The 20469-nt window shown below is 47.3% G+C and overlaps 1 protein-coding gene across 2 annotated transcripts in view; it reads right to left on the bottom strand.

The window, feature by feature from the left end:
• Positions 1 to 16918, bottom strand: part of TAOK2 (TAO kinase 2) — a 38190-nt gene extending 21272 nt beyond the window's left edge. The window contains exons 1-12 of one of the 2 annotated variants that reach the window (XM_081836405.1): positions 16314 to 16918; positions 6455 to 6627; positions 5854 to 5925; positions 5565 to 5666; positions 4897 to 4942; positions 4704 to 4800; positions 3045 to 3158; positions 2454 to 2545; positions 2194 to 2287; positions 1950 to 2031; positions 1266 to 1433; positions 967 to 1179 (exon numbers count right to left, since the gene is read on the bottom strand). In XM_081836405.1, the coding sequence (XP_081692531.1) occupies positions 967 to 1179; positions 1266 to 1433; positions 1950 to 2031; positions 2194 to 2287; positions 2454 to 2545; positions 3045 to 3158; positions 4704 to 4800; positions 4897 to 4942; positions 5565 to 5666; positions 5854 to 5925; positions 6455 to 6586 (1212 nt within the window). In that variant the 5' untranslated portion in view covers positions 6587 to 6627; positions 16314 to 16918. The remainder of the gene's footprint in view (positions 1 to 966; positions 1180 to 1265; positions 1434 to 1949; positions 2032 to 2193; positions 2288 to 2453; positions 2546 to 3044; positions 3159 to 4703; positions 4801 to 4896; positions 4943 to 5564; positions 5667 to 5853; positions 5926 to 6454; positions 6628 to 16313) is intronic. The other variant, XM_081836406.1, reaches the window with a different exon arrangement.
• Positions 16919 to 20469: the final 3551 nt, after the last annotated feature.

The raw sequence follows: 20469 nt of genomic DNA, 5'->3' as shown, positions 1-20469 counted from the left end.
TTGCCTTGGTGAGGCAGAAATTAATGTTTTATTCTTCCATGGAAATTTTTCTGTTCTACAGGTTTACTACTAACAATGAATGGATGCCAGTTGCAAATACAACTATTAGGCAAGCAAGCTTGGCAATTTCAAAGCATTGTGCACAGTAAATACAAATAAAATAAGCGTGTGGAAATAGATCACTGGGCAGATCACTCTCTAGGGCAGGGGTAGACAACAAGGTGCCCTCCAGATGTTCTTGGACTACAACTCCCATCAGCCTCAGCCAGCATGGCTAATGGTCAGGGATCATGGGAGTTGGTCCAACGACATGTGGAGGGCATCAGGTTGCCTACCCCTGCTCTAGGGCATCAGAACATTTTCTGATGATGCAAACTGAACAATGTCCAATGGAATATGAGCCTATGCAAATTAGCCTAATACGTACAGGAAAATTTCCCCAAAATCCCACGTTGTCAGGTGTGTCCTTTACAACCATTGGTTTCTGGGCAGAGTGGGGAGGTGGGATAAATCTATGCTTAAGATGTGGTTAGCTGTGAAGCAATGGGTCTAATAGGCTTTCAGAGCTAAGGATGCTTTAGCTGCAGACCCAAACTCTTTGGTCTCTACTGCCTTGCTCCCCACCACCATTCCTATCATATTGTGCAAATCCAACCCACATTCAGAGGTGGGCCACTCCCACAATTAACCCACCTGGGCAGGACCAACCTGCGATTCCCGCATCTTTACCACCTCCTACCGCCACCCACCGGCATGGGAGAGCTTGAGGAAGGCCAGGGCAACTGACGCTTCCTACCCAACCGGAGCTGCTCCCTAAATTTTGCCCTTCACTACGGCAGCAACTCAGCGTGCCTGCTTCCGTGCTTCTTTGGGCTCTGATCATGGAAAGGCACAAGTGACTGTTTCCCAAACCCACTCAATCCTGCTCCCTCCTGTTCCCATTCCCAAAGCGCACGTATCCTGTACCGGAAGGCGATGGATGACGGAGCTGTTGGAGGTGACTGTATGCTCGCCTTCCTGCATCATGGCAATCTCAGCCCCATCGTCGTCATCGGAGGCATCCGCCAGGCTGTTGACGCTGCTGCTCTGGCTGCTAGCGCTGATGGACATGCTGGGCACCGAATGGCTACTCTCCATGCTGTTGATGGTGCCTGTACGGTGGAGAAACTGCTCCACCTCCTAGAGGAACGTAGAGAGGGTAAGAGGTTGGGGAGGAGGCTGGAGCGGGAAGAAGTTGCCTTGGGGAACCAGGTAGAACCACTAACCTCCTCCTCTTCTGGTGCCTCTGCATTTGGGCCATTCTGTGCCTCCTGGAAAAGGATTTTCTTCATCTTGCGGTACTGCAGGTTGTCCAGCTCCCGCACAGCATCCTTGGTTCGCTGGATCAGGTCCATGATAACTGTCTGGGGACGTTCCCTCAAGAGGAAGCGATGCTGGGGAAGAATGAGCACGAGGTTGGTTGAAAATGGTTCTCCAGAGCAAGTTTTTCACAAATCCACTTTAACTGGATTAACTCTGTTCCACTAACGACTCAAACTAATCTACACAGTGCACTCTCAGCTTGTCTGGGAGGTGAATCAAACATTATTTTTCACAGGTGGAGCATCTTTTTAACAATGAAAAACAAAACGGAAGATTTGTATAGTTGTTTCCTGGGGAACAATGTTGAAGGGAGTTACTTATGAAGGTTGATCCCACGTGACAACTCCCCACCTACACCCCCCACCCCATGTTACCTAGCTAATTTCACGTCTTGGCAGTCCCCAGCATCTGTTTTCCTCTCAATGAAATTTCTAATAGAAAAACAGCTTTCCTCTTCTGCCCTCAGCCTCACTTTCACTGTCCCACAGACAGGGCTGTGTTGTGACCAAAGTTTCAGAGACATAAGTGGACTATGGGTAGAGGAGACAAAAGGCCCCTATTCAGGGTGCAGCTGAGCTGAGCAGTACCTTGAGCAGCACATCCGAGGTTGGGCGGTCCTGGGGGATCTTCTGCAGGCACGAATCCACAAAGTTCCGGAAATATTCAGACCTGAAAGAAGTAAAGAAAGAGAAATCCAGGAGGCCTGCCTTCTTTCCAACTCCAACCTCAGCTTCTGTCACCGGTCCCAGCTCTAAACCCATCAATCCCTATTTCCAAGGTCCTAGAACGCCCTTCGTTTTCATAAACACATGAATTGGGGGCCTTTCTTACCAGTGACTGGACTGGAGCAGCGGAGAATCATTCTGGGCGATGTGGTATAAGGCACTCATAGCATTCATGTTAAAGAGGGGTGGTTTGCGCTCCGCTGGCGATAAAGGGACACTGATGTTAACAGCGACATTTCACTTTCCCCCAAGACATTTCCCCTCCTGCCTCCCCCACCTTAAGAACTCTGGCAGCTCTAAGCTTGCCAGGGCAAGGAGGTTCTTGGAACACACCACCTTCTCTATTCCTAAGAGCACATCCCATACCAAGTTCGATGCACGTGATGCCAAGTGACCAGACATCCACCTTGCCGTCGTACTGCCCCTCGTCCATGGCTAGGATCACCTCGGGAGCCATCCTGGAAAGAGCACAGTTCACAGTGGCCTGAGATCATGATTCACAGCTTGTTAAGAATCTATAGCTGGGGTGGTAATGAATGTAATGTCCCCAAATGTCATGGGGCTACAACTCCCATTGGCACCAGCCAGCCAGGTCAACGGTCAGGTATGATGGGAGCTGGAGAGCAACAACATCTACAGAGCCACCCCGATATACGGCATTTTATCTGCAAAAAAGGGCAACCCTCTGCTTCCACGCAGTACCACTTTGCTTTTCTACTTCTCAACATCTCCAACTCTTCCCTCCAGAAAATGCAGGCCCTATCAAATCCACTAAATTCTCTTTGCTTTTCTAGGAACCAAGTTCGCGCACATCGAACCTCACTCCCAATTTGCCCTGCCATATTTTCACGCAAACACTATTCTCCTAATGAAGGGCGAGGCCTACAATTGCTTCTTGCCACAGATCTTCCCGCTTGTCTCCCGGGTCACACAAACACCCAATTCTTGCTGTCTTACCAGTATGGGGTGCCAACAAAGGAGTTAGCGGGAGCAATGATGGAGGCCGAGCCAAAGTCCCCCAGTTTCACTTGTCCTGGCTCAGTCAGCAGGATATTCCCAGCTTTCACATCTCTGGAAAAGGCAAAGCTTAGTGGTTAAGAACTGCACGTGGGAGCAGAGATAACCATGGACTGGAAGGTGGGCAGAGAGGGAAAACAATTGTGAGAAGCGGGGGGGGGGGGGAGCAGGAGGATGGAATTGTGGCAGGAGATGTGTGCACTGAGAACTGGGGGGGGGGTAAGATGGAGATGGTTAGGGTGAACTGCTTAGCCTTATTCAAGTGGCCAACTTCTTACACAATTATAACCAGATCACACATAGTTCTAAGTCATAGAGGGGGGCCTACGTGTAAACAGAAGGCTTTCTGCTTCAGTCCTAAAGCAGAGCCAGAGGGGTTTTGTGGTTAGAGTATTGGACCAGGACCAGGGAGAATAGGTGTAAAATCCTCATTCAGGCATACCACTCGCTAGGTGACTTTGGACCAGTCACTCTCAGCCTAACCCACCTTCAGAGGGTTCTTATGAGGATAACATGGGGAGAGGGAGAACCATCTATGCCACCTTGAGTGCCTTGGAGGAAAAGTGGGCTGTAAATGCAATAAATAAATGCGTGCAAGGATGGGGCATTAGATATGTGGCAGAGGGGCCTGATGGTATGCATGGTCCCCCTCTCTCAACACATGCCAATGTATTCATGTGGACCCTGACATGTGCTAGAACCCAATAAACAACGGCTTGCAAATTATACTGTGGGGGCTTTGTCATCCTGCCTGTGGATCATGCAAAGGGCATGAGCAACTAAATATACAAGTTAGGATATAGAGAAACTCAAGCCACAGAGACCTGGCTTGCAAACAGCACTAAGCCTTTCATTGTTTAGCCAAATGTGGTATCCAAACCCACACCAGCAGACTAACGATAGCTTGTTTTCTGGCATCAAACCATGATGTGAAACCATGGCTAATTATGGTTTGGTGATATCTCCTTGCTTAACCATGGGTTGTCTAGTGAGCATTGAGGGTGGAGTGGTCAAACTATGGAGGCAGGAGGTAAGAACAGCTGGAAAACAAAGCAAGTTTTCGAGAAAGAAGCTCTTGGCTTATTTGCCTGCCTGAAAGATAACCCATGGTTTGTTGAATAAATCTTAGTTAAATCAAAGCATGGCTTACCATTATATATGAACACAGCCAGACTGTCTGACCTTGCAGTTTTAAACCAAAAGCTGCCATTTGCCACAATTTCTCTAGATGTAAAGTGGGAGGAAGGGAGGAAGTATACAGATTTTATGGTGCAGCAACTTCAAGGCCATATTATGCCCTTACAATGCAGGAGGTTTCAAGCAGCTTTCTCTGAAGTTTGCATTCAGCTCATAAAGTTTATTGTCTGTCTCTGTGCTGAAAACCCTACAGGAATCGCTTGCATGAATCAAATGCAAATAGGCCTTGATGTGGCAGTTAAAAGTAGCAAATAATTCAATTTAAAATCAGAAGGGTCCATAAGGACTGCACCCTCATGGTAAGATAGGGACATGGCCATTCTGCCATCCAGGCTCCTGTGGACTATGCCTAAAAACAGCATGGGAAGATGTGGGCACACAGGGCAGGACTGCTCATCTCACCTGTGGATCATGTTGTGCGAATGCAGGTATGCAAGCCCCTGCAGGGCACCATGTGTTATGGCTGCAATCTCTACTTCCTGCAGCGGTTTCTTGTGCACTAGGAAACATGGGAGGGAGGAGAGAGCATCACATATAAGTGTAGGAAAAAGGGATACAGAATATCTACCCATCTCACATGGTCTTGGGTACTCACCTTCCAGCAAGTCCGAGGCAGAGCCCAGGCAGTACTCCATCACCAGCTGATGGGGTAAGAAGGCAGGGAATGAAGTTAGCTCAGGGCAGAACATTCCTCTGAACCCCACCTACCAACCAGTCCCCCAAACCATTACATACCTGGGACTTCCGATTCACTTAAGAACATAGGAAGAGCCCCTGCTAAATCAGACCAAAGGTCCATTTAGTCCAGCATCCTGTTCCCCACAGTAGCCAACATGATGCCTTCAGGAAACCCATAAGCAGGTCAGAAGGCAACTGCCCTCCCATCCTGTTGCCCTCCTGTCAACTGGTATTCAGAGGTATACTGCTTCTACACATGGAGGTTCCATTTAGCTATCATGGTTAACAACCACAGATAGTCTTATCCCTCCATGCATTTGCCTAGCCCTGACCCCCCCTTCTAAAGCCATCTTAAAGCAGCAGCCACAACCACATCATGTAGCCATCACTTCCATGAATGAATTTTGCTTTTTAAAAATCTCTCTCTCTGTTTTGTAAGATCCATACTTGCTCTTTAACCTAAGAAGAAACCCGACCACTACTCAGACCCCTCCTGCACCCATCCAAAACCTCCATCATTCAAAGATCAGAAAATCTTCCTGGAGCCCAAAAGGTTAATGTGAGCAGCTTCCCCTCTCATCTTACCCATGCTGTATGTTCCCGTAGATAGCAGCCCTTGTATTCAATGGTGTTCGGGTGCCGCAGCTTTTGCAGAAACTTCACCTCTTTGATAATATCCTGCCATTTCTGGAAGATACACAAAGGGGGCCTGAGCATGGAGAAGCCTGAATTCCAGGTGAAGGAGAGAAAGGGACGGAGCCCAGTGGACCCAGGGCACTCTCAGTTGGTCTAGAGACCTAGGGAACTTAATCACCAAGGTCCGCTGGCAGGCCAGCTGCGACTAGTGTTGTCAGAAGAGGGGTGAAGCACAAACCTCGTTAGACTGCTTCCCACTGTAGGACATTTTCTTGATGGCCACCACTTCATTGTTACGTATGTCTCGGGCCTGTGGAAGGAACAGAGTGTCAGGAAGCTGTTGGGGGGGGGGAGGGATGGCCAGATTCAGAGGGAGTCGATTCAGAGGGCTGAGTAGAGGCTGGCTTCTCTGCCTGGAAAAAGTAATGCAGATCAAGAGGGCATTCTCACACTCAGAGATGTCCACCGGTCAGAGGCATGTTGGGAGTAACAGGAACCCATTTCATAAGAACGAGAAAGGAAGCCTGGATGAATCTGACCAAGAGTCAATTCACTCCAGATCCTGTTTCCCACAGTGGTCAACTAGCCCATAAGGGGTTGGGGGGAGAGGCAACAGCCCTCTCCAGTTGTTGTTCCCCAGCAGCTGAAATTCAGGAGCATACTGTTTCCGAACCTGGGGCATACATGCAGAGGTTATAACTAATAATCTTCTCCACAAGGAGGGCAAAGAGGTGTGATGCTAATGAGTAAGAAGGATCTGGAGGACATGCTTTAGGTGAGCCTAGAGGGGTGTGTTCAATTCCAGCAATATCGCCCCACCCCACTCCTTCAACACTCACAAAGTAGACTGCTCCGAAGCTGCCATGACCAATCTCCCGCAGGTCAACAAAGAGCTTTTCGGGGTCATCCTTGAAGAACAGTTCAGCCACCTCAGGGTCCTTCAAGCTGCCAGCCCGGGCATTAGACGGCATGGCGGCCGTGGAGGAGGCTGGGCTTCACCTTTGCCCTTCTCCTAAGGTGGGGAAACAGAGGTTAGCAAGCTCACCAAGGGTAAGACATGGTCTGATAGGACACACAATGAGGCTACCTTCCTGAAGCTAAACATATCTAGGCCTGATCAGTGAGGGGACTGGACCGGGGGAGGGGCATTTAAGGACCTCATGTAGGTTGCCTTGAGTTCCTTAGTGGAAGAAAGGCAGGTAATAAAAATATATCAGACTCCCTACAAAAGGCCCATTCTTTTGCTAAATCAGCCAGGATGGGGAATCTTCCACAGCTGCATCCAATCTAGTCACTGCTCATACAGGACATCCTTCAAAAGAGAATCCAGGAGTCGCAAGTTCCCACCCACAAAAATAAGAGAAGTGGTATAGAATGGTAATCAAGGAGAAGAATTTGGAAGGGGGGAACCAATGCCAGCAAATGGGGTAAGACTTCATAGAGATCAGAGAAGATATAGCTGTTTCTCTTCTTCATGTTGCGCTCCTGCTGCACTAGCAGCAGCATTCAATTGGGAACTGAAAATGTACTGAATTGGGGAACTGCATTCACCCAAAACTTTGCTTATCACTAAGTTTTCCAACTTTTCTGCTCTAACCACAATATACCCTGGCAAGCAAATTTCTTTTATAAAATAAATTACAGGCTCCAATTCTTCCTAAGAAAACTCAGGAGTATCTCCCTGAGATACAATACACTCTGACTCAGAGCACACTTGTCTCTGCTGCTTTCCCAACTAAAATAACCTCCATGACTTGCTCCTTCTATGACAGGATGAAGGTTCTTGCTGGTTTTCCCTCTTCAGTGTGGAAGGACTGAACATGCTCCAGCTCCACGGACTTGCATGCGCAGTGCCACCTTCCCCCTGCAGTGGGCAAAGACCTGCATGTACAGCAGCCACATTCTCACCAAGAATTGCCTCAGCTTAATAAACTTCTTTCTTGCTTTAGTTTCCCTTCTGCTCTTGTTGACAGTCAAGTTAGGGAGGAGGAAGAAATTAATAAGATCTTCTTTAAAGACTACTTCTTCGGTGGCAATTACTCCCAAGGATGTATAAACAAAACCAAAAAGAAATAATCAAGTCCAACCCTTCCAAGGTTGCTTTTGTGATTTGGCTATATTGTGATGCTTTCCTTAACAAGTTTTTCTAGAGCAGGGATGGATGGAGAACACGTGGACCTCCAGAGGTTGTAGGCATTCAAACCCCTATCAGAATAAGCCAATGGTTAGAAATAATGCAAGTTAAATAGTCCACCACCATCTTGAAGGCCACAGGTTCCCCACTTGGGTAAACTGAGGTCAGTCAGTTGTGAGGGGCTGAAGGGAATTATGGGACATGTAGCAAATGAGACTTTTGAGAGGCTTGCCTGAGATTTTACTGGGCTTGGTACAGGAGAAGTGGACTAGGTAATTTATTTATTTCTAAGATTTTATACCTGCCCTTTTCCAACAGGTTCCAGGGTGGGTTACAATATTATAATATACGGTTATAAAAACAGTTAAGACCATTGCAATGATAATAATGTAGTAAATCCTCTCTGAATGGAACAGAACAGTATAAATCCAACAAAAGTTCAGTCCCCAAAAAACAAAGGCCAGGGCAAAGAGGTGTGTATTTTACATACAGTGAAAGCTGTCCAATGAAGATGTTGCACACAACTCTGTGGGGAGGGAGTCCCACAATTTAGAGGCTGCCACAAAGAAAGGCCTCTCCTGGGCCACTCTTCCCCACACTTCTGAGGATGAGGATACCAAGGGAGCCCCCTCAGTCGATCTTAACACCCAACAACTTTGGAAGGGGTGGAGGCAGTCTTTCAGATATTTGGGGCCTGAGCTTTTTAGGGCTCACTAATGTGATCACCCTGAACTGGGCCCAGAGACCAATAACCCTGTACACAGGAAGCATGGACAGTAGAGAAGTTGCTTACTCCTTATTAGTCCTCAAAGAGGTGCTCAGAACTATTCACCACTGGGAAAATGTCACCTCCATCATACAATTTTATGTTAAAAGCTAACCATCCACATATGAAACAGTTGCATGTCACTACGTTGAAATGTTTTACCTGCAACACACTGCCCCAATTGGTACATCTATGGAGTTTATTTTAATCAAGGTATTTAAGACTAAAAGATGCAGGTGGCATAGAAGTAAAAAAAAGGGGAGGAAAGAGCAGAAATACATTTCAGATTGTAAGCCTGCAGGCAGGGGCTGTCTTGCAAGCTATTGTATGCAAGCCACTCCAGGAGACTTTTAGGTTGAAGAGTGGGGTACAAGTGCTCTAAATCAATCAATCAATCAATCAATCAATCAATTCTATGGCAAGATGACCCATACTTCTTGATGTGGCATTATATAGCGTACAAGAGGCTGAAGCTTCTATAAGAGAACAGAGACAAATCCAGGCAGCCTAGACTCTAGCTCTGAACCCTACATCAAACAACTCAAATTTCCAGACATACCAACCTAAATTCCCTGGAAGAGATCCTTCAGCAGGAGAATGTGTTTGCTGCTTGCAGTGGACTGCCATGCTGCTTCCCACCCTGGCCCAAGGAAGACACTCCCAACATGGTTACCCTACTTTCCAGAGGGGGAACCTCACTATTTTGGAGTCTATGCTTAATGCAGGTATAAGCCACTATTCTGACCTTATTGCTAATCACACCCTGGCAGGCTGGGCACTCTTCATCTTTGCGCAACACAAAAGGCAAGAAAGAGGTCTGTAAAAGTTGGCACCAGCTACTCCCCCCCCCCAATACCACCTCTGAAGGCTGCAAAACTCCACAGTGATCCTTTGCAGGCCTCCATCAGCTGAATGAACCAGCAGGGTATTCATATAGGCTAAAACATCTTGTATGTCTGGACTGTGGATCCATTCCTTGCCCTTGACATTAGTCAGCTGGATGTAACCCCCTGGAGTCTTTGCTTATGGGAATGGGTCAGGCCAGGCTGGCTAGATGAACATTAGAAAAACAAGGCCCATGGCCTTTGCCTTTTGAGGGGCACCAACCTGCATCTAAACTCCGTTTGCCAAAAGAAGTTTCTTGGGGTACCTCTTCACCTTCTGGGATGGGCAGAGCTCATTGAACCAATTCCCCTCCTCCACCCAATGAACAGAAAAACAAGGAAATCAAGAGCCTGCAGGGAGGCCATGTCAGCGAGAGGAAATCCTTGCATTGTTCAGTTGCTTCCCACGGAACAATCCAAAGCAAAAAGGCAAATCACAAGGCCAGCCTGGCAGCAGTAATGCGGGTGGGAAGGCATCCTTCTGCTGTACCTCACTTCACTAAGCAGTGCACAGAATTTAACCTCTCAAGTTTGGTCTTCAGGTTCCAGGCTAAAGTCAACGGAACAGGGTTATACAATGAATTCAGAGAAGTCATCTAGGGCTACTCCTTACACACAAAGAAATGCCCCCTGCAGCATAAGCTGTATCGTCTGCAAAAAGGATCTGCAAAAGTAGATCAGGCTCTCACCCAACATGGAACAGTAGACCTGCTTTCAGGTCGTCATCATCAGCAGGTCTGGAAGTCACACTTGACCCAAGATGTGCAGACTAAAAGTGGAACCAGTTTATAGGCCTGTGACTCTTAAAGAGTCGTGCAAGATTTTGCTGCTTCTGCTGAAGCTTTGGGAGGCTGCAATTAGACACAGAAAGCAGCAGTTACCATTTGCCAACATACTTCTATGCCACTTTCCCAGTAGTTCTCATGGCACTTACATGAATGCACAAGACACTTCCAATAAACACAAAAAGAATATATAATCTTTAATTATTGTAATATAACTATTAAAAAGGACCTGTGCTAGAGGGTTAAGAGCACTCCTGAAGGCAGGCTTAAGGATTTCTTCTCAACTGCAGAGTGTAACACAGGGGTGGGGAACCTCAGGCCCCTCAATCTGGCCCTCAGAACTTTCCCCAGGCATTACCCTCTCCCCAGGCAACAGCTCTCACTGGCCCTGCTTGACTGCCTGTGTGTTTCTGCCCGGCTGGAAGGTGTCTTTGAACTCTGATAATGCCTCTTGCTTGCCTGGATGGCAGAAAGAGAAAGGGGAGTGTGAGTTTTTCGTAGAAACTAACCTACTGTTCAAAGGTTGTTCTGCCCGCTTTTGCCTCCGTCCCTGTGCACCACCAGCATGTGACCCTCAGAAGGCTGCCTAGAAGGGAAAGCAGCCACTGGGCTAAAAAAGGTTCCTCATCCCTGCTGTACCGGATAAGCACATTTGGAAAGGAGTTAACCACCCAGGACAAACAATACACCTTGCTTTTTCTATAGCATGTGCTTTGGCTCACTTGCTCAATCCAGCTACAGTGAGTTATGAAAATTAGTCAGGAAGCTCTGACACAGGACCTGCTGCCAGTTTCAACAATCTGCTTGCAGAACACGCTACCCAGAATGACATTTGCCAAGGGTGGGTGGACGGACATGTTGTAAAAAATTAAGTGTCTATCCAAAGGCTGGGAGATGGACCCTTGACCTTAATGGCTTTCCAGCTACTACAATTTAGAGAACTGCAGATAGTGATCCTGAATTCTTCTGTTCATTTTCACAAACTGAGGATGTAACTTGAGGATCTCCTGAAGAAAATGCACCTCATATGCCTGGATGGCAAAGAGGGGTACCAGATTTCTGACAGGGAGTAGCAACAAGCTTATTTATTTAGCTGGGGATGCCAACATGCTAAGTAGGTTGACAATGATGGGCTCAACTGTGCAGGAAAAAGGAACAAAAATGCATTACCTAGTATACCAATGTCCACCCCAAGTGATTGCCACTGTACCCCATCTACTAATAAGGGTTTTTCCTCAAAAGCTGCTGGGATTGTTATGTGTGCTTGGAAAGCCAAAATTGGTGAGGTTGCTTCTACTCTATTTTACCACCTGAAATATATCAAGCATTGAGCTGTTTACACTGCATTCTTTAAGATACAGAGATTAAAGTAAACAGAAGAACTAAAAGAACAGCCTGATTATTCTGGGTTTAATCAGTGAAACAATATACAGTGAAAGCTGGTTAGGGGAAAGTCTTAAGAGAAGTGGTCAGGAGGCCTCAGGCCTAACTTGGCAATTAAAGCTAGGTAACTTATGACAGCAGACACTTGGCAACAGTGAAATGTAAAATCCTAAGGCAGACTTTCCACAAACATAAAGTCATTAAATTGCAGGTGAAAACAGATACACTAGGAGACGGTAGCATTAGGCTGCTGAAGTCCCATTAAAAAGCGAAGAACATATAAACTCCATCAGATTCTCCCTATTGCAAAACATCATCAGCGGTGGGGATATGGAGTAAGGAAGAGCCATCTGAACCTAGAGAGGAAGGGGGCAGAATTATCCAATACCCACAGGTGGGCTTTAAGTATTTGAAAACGGGATAGTGCCACAGTTGTGGACCGTGTGGATCTTTCCATACACCCAAAATCAAGAGGCCTAAAGATCACATGCCTGCAACACTGGAAGCCACAACGTCTGGACTGCTCCCAATCTCCAAATGTTAGCCACTGTCCTTTGTGGTAGTGGCAGAGAAGAAAGTTGTGGGTTTTCTTTCTTTCTTCACTGGCCCAGTAAATGCTTTTAGACAGCACCTTGTGCCAAATACCACCAATGAGCAATGAAATACTATCACAAAATGAAAGAAAGGACAAACTCTGGTCCAGTTTATTGAACTTACTCAAGGGAGGCCGCTGCACCTCTACAAAGGGCTTCTGATTCCTTCTCCTTACTTAAGCCTCCAAAATATTCACACGTGGCCCATTTGGATACTGTACCCTCTTGATAGAAACCTAGGAAACGCATTAAAGCTCCAGCCACAAAACAGCAGAAGAGCTGCCCTTCACCTGTTGCTGCCCTCTTCATCTTTGCTGGCTTTGCACTGCAACTACAAGGATTATAAAGTGCTTATTAAAAATTATGGCAGCAATTTCTATATTGAATAGATGTATATCCTGTCTTTTTTCCATCATGGAACTCAAGTCCCCAGGCACTCCTGCCATCCAGGAACTAACCAGGCCCAGACCTGCTTAGCTTCAGCAAAGCTACAGCATCCTGGGTCCACAGAAGCACATCTCTGTTCTGTTACTGCTTCCTAGTCCTTGCTTCCCAGGCAGCACAATCCTTTGAATGTTTACTCAGAAGCAACTCCTACAGTGCTCAATGGGGTTCATCTCAATTAAGTATACAGGGTTACAAATCATACAGTGCCATCCTACACGCCTACTTAGACCTAAGCCCTTCTGAATTCAATGGGGCTTACTCCAGGTAAATGGACTCCAGCCTTAAAGTCTCTTTCCTAAATATTATGAAATACCCTGCCCTGGCCTCTTTCCTTTCAGAGGTTCTAGGATGCTTTCATTCCAGGGGGTCTTCTCCCCCGCACGACCAATTCCTTCTGTGCTGGAAGAATACAGGGCTTACGGAGTAACCTGTGGGTAACTCAGAAGCAAGCCCTAGGGGTTGTATTCTACCACAACAGCATGACAGAAAATAATGCTTTGAGAACACAATGCAGTCATTTCCAGAGATTTTGCTGCAACCATTAGAAAACTATTTTAAGAAAGAATTGGAAGGAGTTCAGTTACCTTAACAAATGCCCTTCGCCGGCCGGAAGAAAATATTGCATTTGTCCAGACTACTGAGGTGATTTAGTTTTGCATACCCTGTCACATATGTTAAGCCCATGGAAAGGCCTGTAGTCATGAGACGTACATAAGACAGACTCTCACCAAACCAGATTCAACTGAAAACTAAAGGCAGAAAACAAGACTGGTGTTGGATGTTATAGAAAGCACTTCCACTTTTCGCAAGTCCTCCATAGTGTCTAAAGGGGAACTTTTGTATGTGTCGAGGGGGTGGGTTGTGCGTGTGTGAAAAAGAGAAGTTCTAATCGTATCTCAAGCTTCTACATGTGTCCTTTCAGACATTGTACTGGAACTCTCATTCATTCCTCTGCTTGCCAGCTCTTCTTAACAACGTATTCTCTGACAAAGGACAAGATCAAAGTTAGAAACTTTGGGCTGTTAAATTTATCTGACCAAAGAGTGTTACCAATTATTATTTTATGTCACATTGTGGTGAGATGTGCAAAAAGAGGCAGCCTCTTAACACAGAATCAGCAGCCACAAATATAGAAACAATTCCACCTCCCCTAAGTAGTGCCTGGGCAAGAGGGGTAAGATGCTTTTATTCTTAGTCTGGGTTGGCTTGTTTGCAGTCCTTTGGCTCAAAGCAACACTTTTGTTACACCATCATAATCATCTTTTTAAAAAAACATCTGAATATTCCAGGATAAAACTTCTCTCATGAGGACATGTCCAGCTGAAAGGAGGCTCATGATTCTGTTTTAGATTACTGGAAGTAAGTGTATTATAATCAAGAACATAGGTGGGGGGAATCCAGCAAAGGAAAAATCCTAAATGCTCATTGAGAAATCATGCTCTTTGTAGCAACAGGGGCAGAACCAGGGTTTTAAATGGACATGTGTATTAGAGGAATGGGGCTGCAATTCTAACCTCACTTACATGGGAATAAGCCCCACTGAACTCAACAGGACATGTTTCCAAGTTGTCACAGAAGTGTGCTGTAAGTCAGAGAAACTGGAAAAAGTGTTGGTTCTTTTCCTTTCTTTTGAGCTCTTGATATAATTGAAATGACTGAATAAACATATGTGGACAGATTAGTAACTTTGGGGCATTCATTTGCAAGGCTGTCCCCAACTAAACAGACTAAAATAAGAGTGTTACTGGTCACAAGAGAGAATCAGCTGGGTTAAAAGTCTGAGGAGCTCCTGTCAACAAAAGAAAAGCAATTTATCCCATTATCTCGGTGGCCAAGCACTTCAGAAAGAGCCTTCAAAAAAATATCACAGGAAAAGCTTTGTCAAAAAGCAACCAAGTAGATACTGGGCCCCATCTTGCATGATAAAACTACTGCCTATTAGGACAGTGGATGGAGGAGCCCCAAAAGCAACATAGCTCTCAAGGACTCTTACTCACCCTTGATAGAAGCATGCCACACAAAACCTTTCCTGAAACCTTCTGGAATGATGTTCAAGCTACGATGAAAATTGTTGGATGCACACCACAAGAAACACCCCTTATTCTCAGACTCATTTTAAATTCCTACCTTAAATTGGTACGTCCCAGAGAAATGTGCAATCCCTTGAGGTGGTAATATTCCCAACTCCCATTTTTTGACCCAGGTCAAGCAGCAATACAATCCATGAAAGTGGAGGTCTTGAAACTTGTGTGCTTTGTGTTAATGGGCTTGATAAACATGCCATCATTCATTAATTGATCTTCTGAGACAAGACATGTACAGAAATCTAGACTGCTGAAGACCTCTTCTTTAAATATACTAGCCCCCATGTTTCTAGAGAGATATCTGAAAACAATCCTGGTCCACAGGTGGGCGGGAGTGGGGGGAGAGAAACAGACAACTGCCATTGCTCAAGGAACACACTCCTGGTTTTCTTATACCCCACTGTTTATAGATACTGCCTCCTAACAGCACCTTCACACCACCAAGTACTAAATAATGCTCAATTTACCTAAAACTCTGAATTAAATGTGAAACTCCTGCATACTAACAGTATTGATATTTTTTGTACAATGTTTTATATTGAATGCTGATTTTTATTTTCCTCTCTGTGGAATATGGCATTAAATCTTTTTCTGGTTGCCCCTCAGAATACAAAAAGAGCAGGCCCAGTGGGAAGTGGTCCCTGTAGCTTAAAAGGATGTCAAACTGAACACTATCCAGCATTTAGGACAAGCCATTCATCCTCCTTCCTTCCAAGTGGTCATGTTAAACCTTATTACTCTGCAGTATCTGTGTGAAGCACCCCTGCAACCAAATACAGTTTCACCATGTCTTCCTCCTAACCCATTATAAACACACATACAAAACTTTTGGTAGCGTGCTACGTTAAAATCCAACCCCAGACCACAAGCCAAGGGCAATCATCCCATTTCCCCAAAATTCACTCCTGGTTGCATGCTCAATATTTACAACAAAGTTTCAGCCTGAATGATGATTCCTAGGGAAGGCAACAGTAGTCCATCATGTTAACCTACCTTGATAACACCTACACCCCCAACCTTGTCATCAAATATTTAAGGGCATAACAACAGGCCTCTAGGTTTCCTTAAAAGCTGAACAAGACCTAATGGAGAGGAACAGGACTAGGAGCCAGGGGCTTTTAGTTGCATAGTCAAGAAATGAGTCTAGCAGTCATAGTGAGATGCAATTGCTAGGTTGCAAAGGAGGTTTTTGGGAGGGATGGGGGTGGTGGTGTCAGCTTTTATTCTCAATAAAAAGAAGACAAGGATTTGAGGTGGCAGAATGGAAACCCAGGATCCATGTTCTGGTGAACAGAACTCCTGGCTTCTTCAGAAGAGAGAAGTGGGGCCCAGATGTGGCAGGGGAAAGCTGCAAGTTGCTACTCCTTCATTAAGCCTTTAGAAGAAGAAAATGAGTTCGGGGTGGGGTGGGAGGGCGTGTGCTTCTCAACATAGGAGGGATGATTGTTGGGGGAAGGCGGGGGAAGCAGACAGAAAGAAAATCGGATTTCCACAAAATTGGTGCATACAACCTCTTTGTTCTGCAAACCTTCACCTTCTGTTATCTTCCCAGCCTCCCCATCACCACCACCAAAACACACATCCCTTCACCTCTCCCCTGTATCAGTACGTTCAGGTCTCACCTGTAAGTCTCGGCAGCTGCCTTGATACTGTTCCCCTTGCGGCTCCAGCTCCAGGATATTGGGGGTGGGGAGTACACCCCCGACCTCCTCCTCCTCCTCTTCCCCAACTCCTCCAATCAAGGAAGAGGGTTTAGAGGGAACTGTCACTGGCTCCCCTGGACGAGCGAGGCCTCTGCGTAGGAGACATAGGGCACCTAGAGTATCTCCCTCTCTCTGGCTTGGCTAGGGAAGAAAGGATCCGCAGAAGCGAAGACGTGCAGGGGGCTCTACTTAAAGGGGAAGGATGGGGGGCATCCCTTTGAAAAGGTGAATGAGGAGTCTCCCAGCAGACCCAATTCTACGGAGACTCTTCAGGGCGGTGGGGGGGGGAGGGAGGAGAGGAGAGAATATCCCAATTTAGAGGAGGGGAAATCTCTATCAGACAAGAGGCCCTACCGACAGACGACTCTTTGGGAAGCCTATTAAGGGAAGGAAGACGCGGGCTAAGTGGGACGTTGCAGCCCCTGTCATATATTTCAGGTGGGGTGAGCTATAAAGGAGCCACAGGTAATGGATGCGGAGGGGACTCAGGCTTGCACCTCCGAAGCGGAACGCGCCACCGCCCTCACGGGGAAACTGGGGCGGGGGGTCAGGAGGGGCCGGGGCGGGGTGGGCGGACGGGGGCGGGCTGGTCCTCCAGGAGCCCCAGAAATCCTCCAACGTCCAGGGAGCCCTGCGGGGCGGGGGGCCGGGGGAAGGGAGGGGCTACCTCTCTACGGCAGAGGGTGGGGTCGGTGATGTGGAGTACTGTGGGGATGGGGGGCCTGGCGCTATCCGGCCCCCCCTCCCCTCTCTCGCCTCCTCGGGCTCCTCTGCCTTCTCACTCACTCACTCACTCACTCCAGTTGTCCCCAAATCCAAGATGGCGCCCAAGGCAGGAGCCAGACCGGAACCAAGGCAGAGAGAAGCCCGGGCGCATGCGCATAGGCGGCGGCGCGCGGCGGAGGAGAGGGCGCACGCGCCGTGAGCCGTGGGAGGGAGCCGGGAGAAAGCCGCATGCGCCGCGGACTGGACACGCGCCGAACGCCTTTCCGAAGCCAAGGAACGGCCGCATGCGTAGAGCGGAGCGGAGACGTAGCGTACGACTTGCGCCTTGGTAAGGGCGTTCTGGAGAGAGAGAGAGAGTTAACCGAGCATGAGCTGTGAGGAAACAAGGTGTTGCTGAGTGAGACAAAGCGCATGTACACTAATATAAAGGGAGCGAGCGAGCGAGCCGAATCGCTCGCGAGGGCGCTGCGTTCATTGGGTTGCTGCGGCGTCGATGGGCGGGACCGTGGCTTCCCTTGACAATACGAAAAGAGTGCGGGCGGATGTCTGGAACCGGGCCTAGGGGCGAGGAAGCCGCGCCGGGCTTGGAGGAGGCGGGGCTTCGGGAAGGGCGAGGGCAAACAAGGAGGTCGGCGTCCTGGTTGGCTGATAGGGGAAAGAGCTGTTCAATGAAAGGAGTCGGATTGGGACGGCACAAGCCCTCCAGCCAGTTTTGATTGGGACATACGGTGGAGGCGGGATGTGATTGGTAGGTTGGCGTTGTTGGGGGCGGAGCTTCTAGCGCTCAGCTGTTACTGGGGCAGGATTCCGAAAAAACAGGCGCGCGCGCGCATAGGAAACGGGCGAAGGGACGACAGCTGTTGAAGGGGAGGGGGAGGAATAAAGGACGCTTTGGCGACCGTTAAAGCGTCACGAGCGCGCGGCCACTCGCCCGAACCACTCTGGAGGAGGGCGGGGTCAGGCTCCCCTCACTCGACGGAATGTTCAGGTGCCGCGCTGTCTCCCTAGTGTGACCTTTCCCTCGCCTTATATGGGAACAGCGGCACCTTGGCGCCTGCGCAGTTGGGACCAAGGCGAGCTATAACCGCCCTTTCTCAAGGGGGCGGCGGCGGCGGCGGAATAAATCGTACGCCCTTTTCGCCGTAAATTTTAAACCCTCAAAACCAAGCAAAAATGAAAAAGCGGCAAAATAGAAACACTCCAAAAAAATCGAAAGGCTCTACCTGCTTCGGAACAACCCCCCTCCCCACAGTGTCACGTGATTTGGCCTCGCTGGTTGACTCCGCGAATGCTAATGCAGCACAGCCTGTACATTGTTGAGCCCGGTGACGTATCGGGCACAGATTGGCTGGGCTGGTGCATTGGCTGGGACAGTTCAGAGCAGATCGTGGTCCACCTTCTGTGAGGAAAAGAGGGTTGGTTGGTGTTCATTAAAACATCTCAGGGGAATGGTTGAAGATTGTGATGGCCCTGAGAGGAGGTAGAGAAGCTAATGGACAGGGAGCCCCAAGGCAAGGAAGCTGAATGAAGGGGCAGAGTGGAGAAAGTGGCTTCTTTCTTCAACGCAGATTTTTTAAAAAATGCAGATTTTAATGTATTGTTACAAAAGCCCTGTGCCTGCCCTCTCTCCACCCAGCAGTGGCCAGAGCACTCAGGGCCAAAGGCACACACACACAGGGTCTGTGTCCATTTGGAGAACAGAAGACACGGTGGAGACTGTTGTGCTTTAAGAAAGAGGGTTTATTTGCCTATTTACACCTTCAGTCTGCCTGAAGGGAGTCCAGATTTTACAGCATGGTCCACAGCAGTGCAGGAGACTCTTTCATCTCCCTCTCCAAGATGGATCTCAGCCTTACTTCCTCCTCCTACCCCCGGGGGACCCCCCCCCCAAAGTTCTATAACACCATGTATTTGTTTTTTGATTAAAATATTGTAAGTCACTTTGCGTTCCCATGGTAAAAAAGTAACTAGTCAATTTAATAAATAATAAAAAAGAGGAGGAGGAACCTGGAGGTAGGGTAAGAAAGAGGGAATTGAGACCTGAAAGGGCAACAAAGATAAATTACATCTCAAAAGGAATTTCAAGCATTTAAGATGAGTAGAGTTTTATGTGGCACATGGAAGGAGAAATAGGGAGAGTGATCTAGAACAGTGGTTTCCAAACTTCACATCCGTACTCCACTTGAAAACTGCTTAGCATCTTGGTGGACCACTTAATGGTTTTTCTGCCTGTTTAGCAACTGTAATACACTGTGCAATACAATTTTATAGAATTCAAACTGTAATACAATTTAATACAATACAGAAGAAATACAATTAAAATCAATATGAGTATTTAATGCAATGGATATGTCATCTCTTGTCTTCAGTAGCCACAGATCATGTAATGGATCACCTGAATGAAGTGTGTGTGTCCCGTGAAGTGCAGTTTGGGAACCCCTGATCTAGAAACATGGTAGAGAAAGGAAGGGGAACAAAGTAGGCAGTGGCCTGAGGAAGCAATGGGTGGTAGGGTCATGGAGTTGGAAAAGGAGGGCTAGAGACAGGAGGTTCGGGTACTTTACACAGGGAGGGAAGGGAGCAGCCAAGGGGGAATTGGGTTGCTATGTGTAGCCAGAGACATTCTACCAGTTATGGTTTCTGCTGTCACTGCAGCACTGTGAGCCTGGCAAGTAGGGGGGATAGGGACTCAAAGACTCAGAAGCAGCAGAGGTGGTGTGACTGAATTTCACACATTAATTTTAAATGGCTGGCCAAATTTTGGTTCAGGCTCCTGTTAACTGATTCTCCTATTTGGTAGTGCAGTTTGGCTGAAACCTGGGTTGAATTACCTATCAGTAACCCATAAGTTGGAATTTTATGTACAAAAGGATGGCATCTCGTGATCCCTTTAGCATTAATGAGAGATTACTGTCCTGATAGAAAGGAATGCCCTGGAAGATCCCTTCCTTTCCAATGGGTGACTCATGTAAAGAGTTAAGGCGTACCCAGCACTCCGCTAGCGTCACTGTGCCATGATCACTGCATGTTTCAGGCTCAAAGGAATGTAAGCCAGCTCCAGTTAGGAAGTAGGATCCAAAATTGCACACATTTCAGACCCTCCTCCACCTTACATTAGGTAGGTGGTTATGAACAAGGATCTTCTCCCTCTAACCCTGATTCACCAAAGTCCTTGCCTGTGAATCTTCTGAACTTTTGATGTAAGATGTATTTATTAAAACTGTCTTGATGGGACAGATATAAGGTAAAGTCTTTGGGATGGGGTAGGCTATATGTCAGCTTCAGATGCTCTGCTCTTGAACCTTGGATGGGTATTTGAGATAAAACTTCAGTGGTTATCCCGTAATGG

Source organism: Podarcis erhardii (genome assembly GCF_964252035.2).
Source record: "Podarcis erhardii genome assembly, chromosome: 13".
In the NCBI taxonomy this organism is placed as follows: domain Eukaryota; kingdom Metazoa; phylum Chordata; class Lepidosauria; order Squamata; family Lacertidae; genus Podarcis; species Podarcis erhardii.
This window is presented reverse-complemented; position numbering and strand designations above follow the sequence as displayed.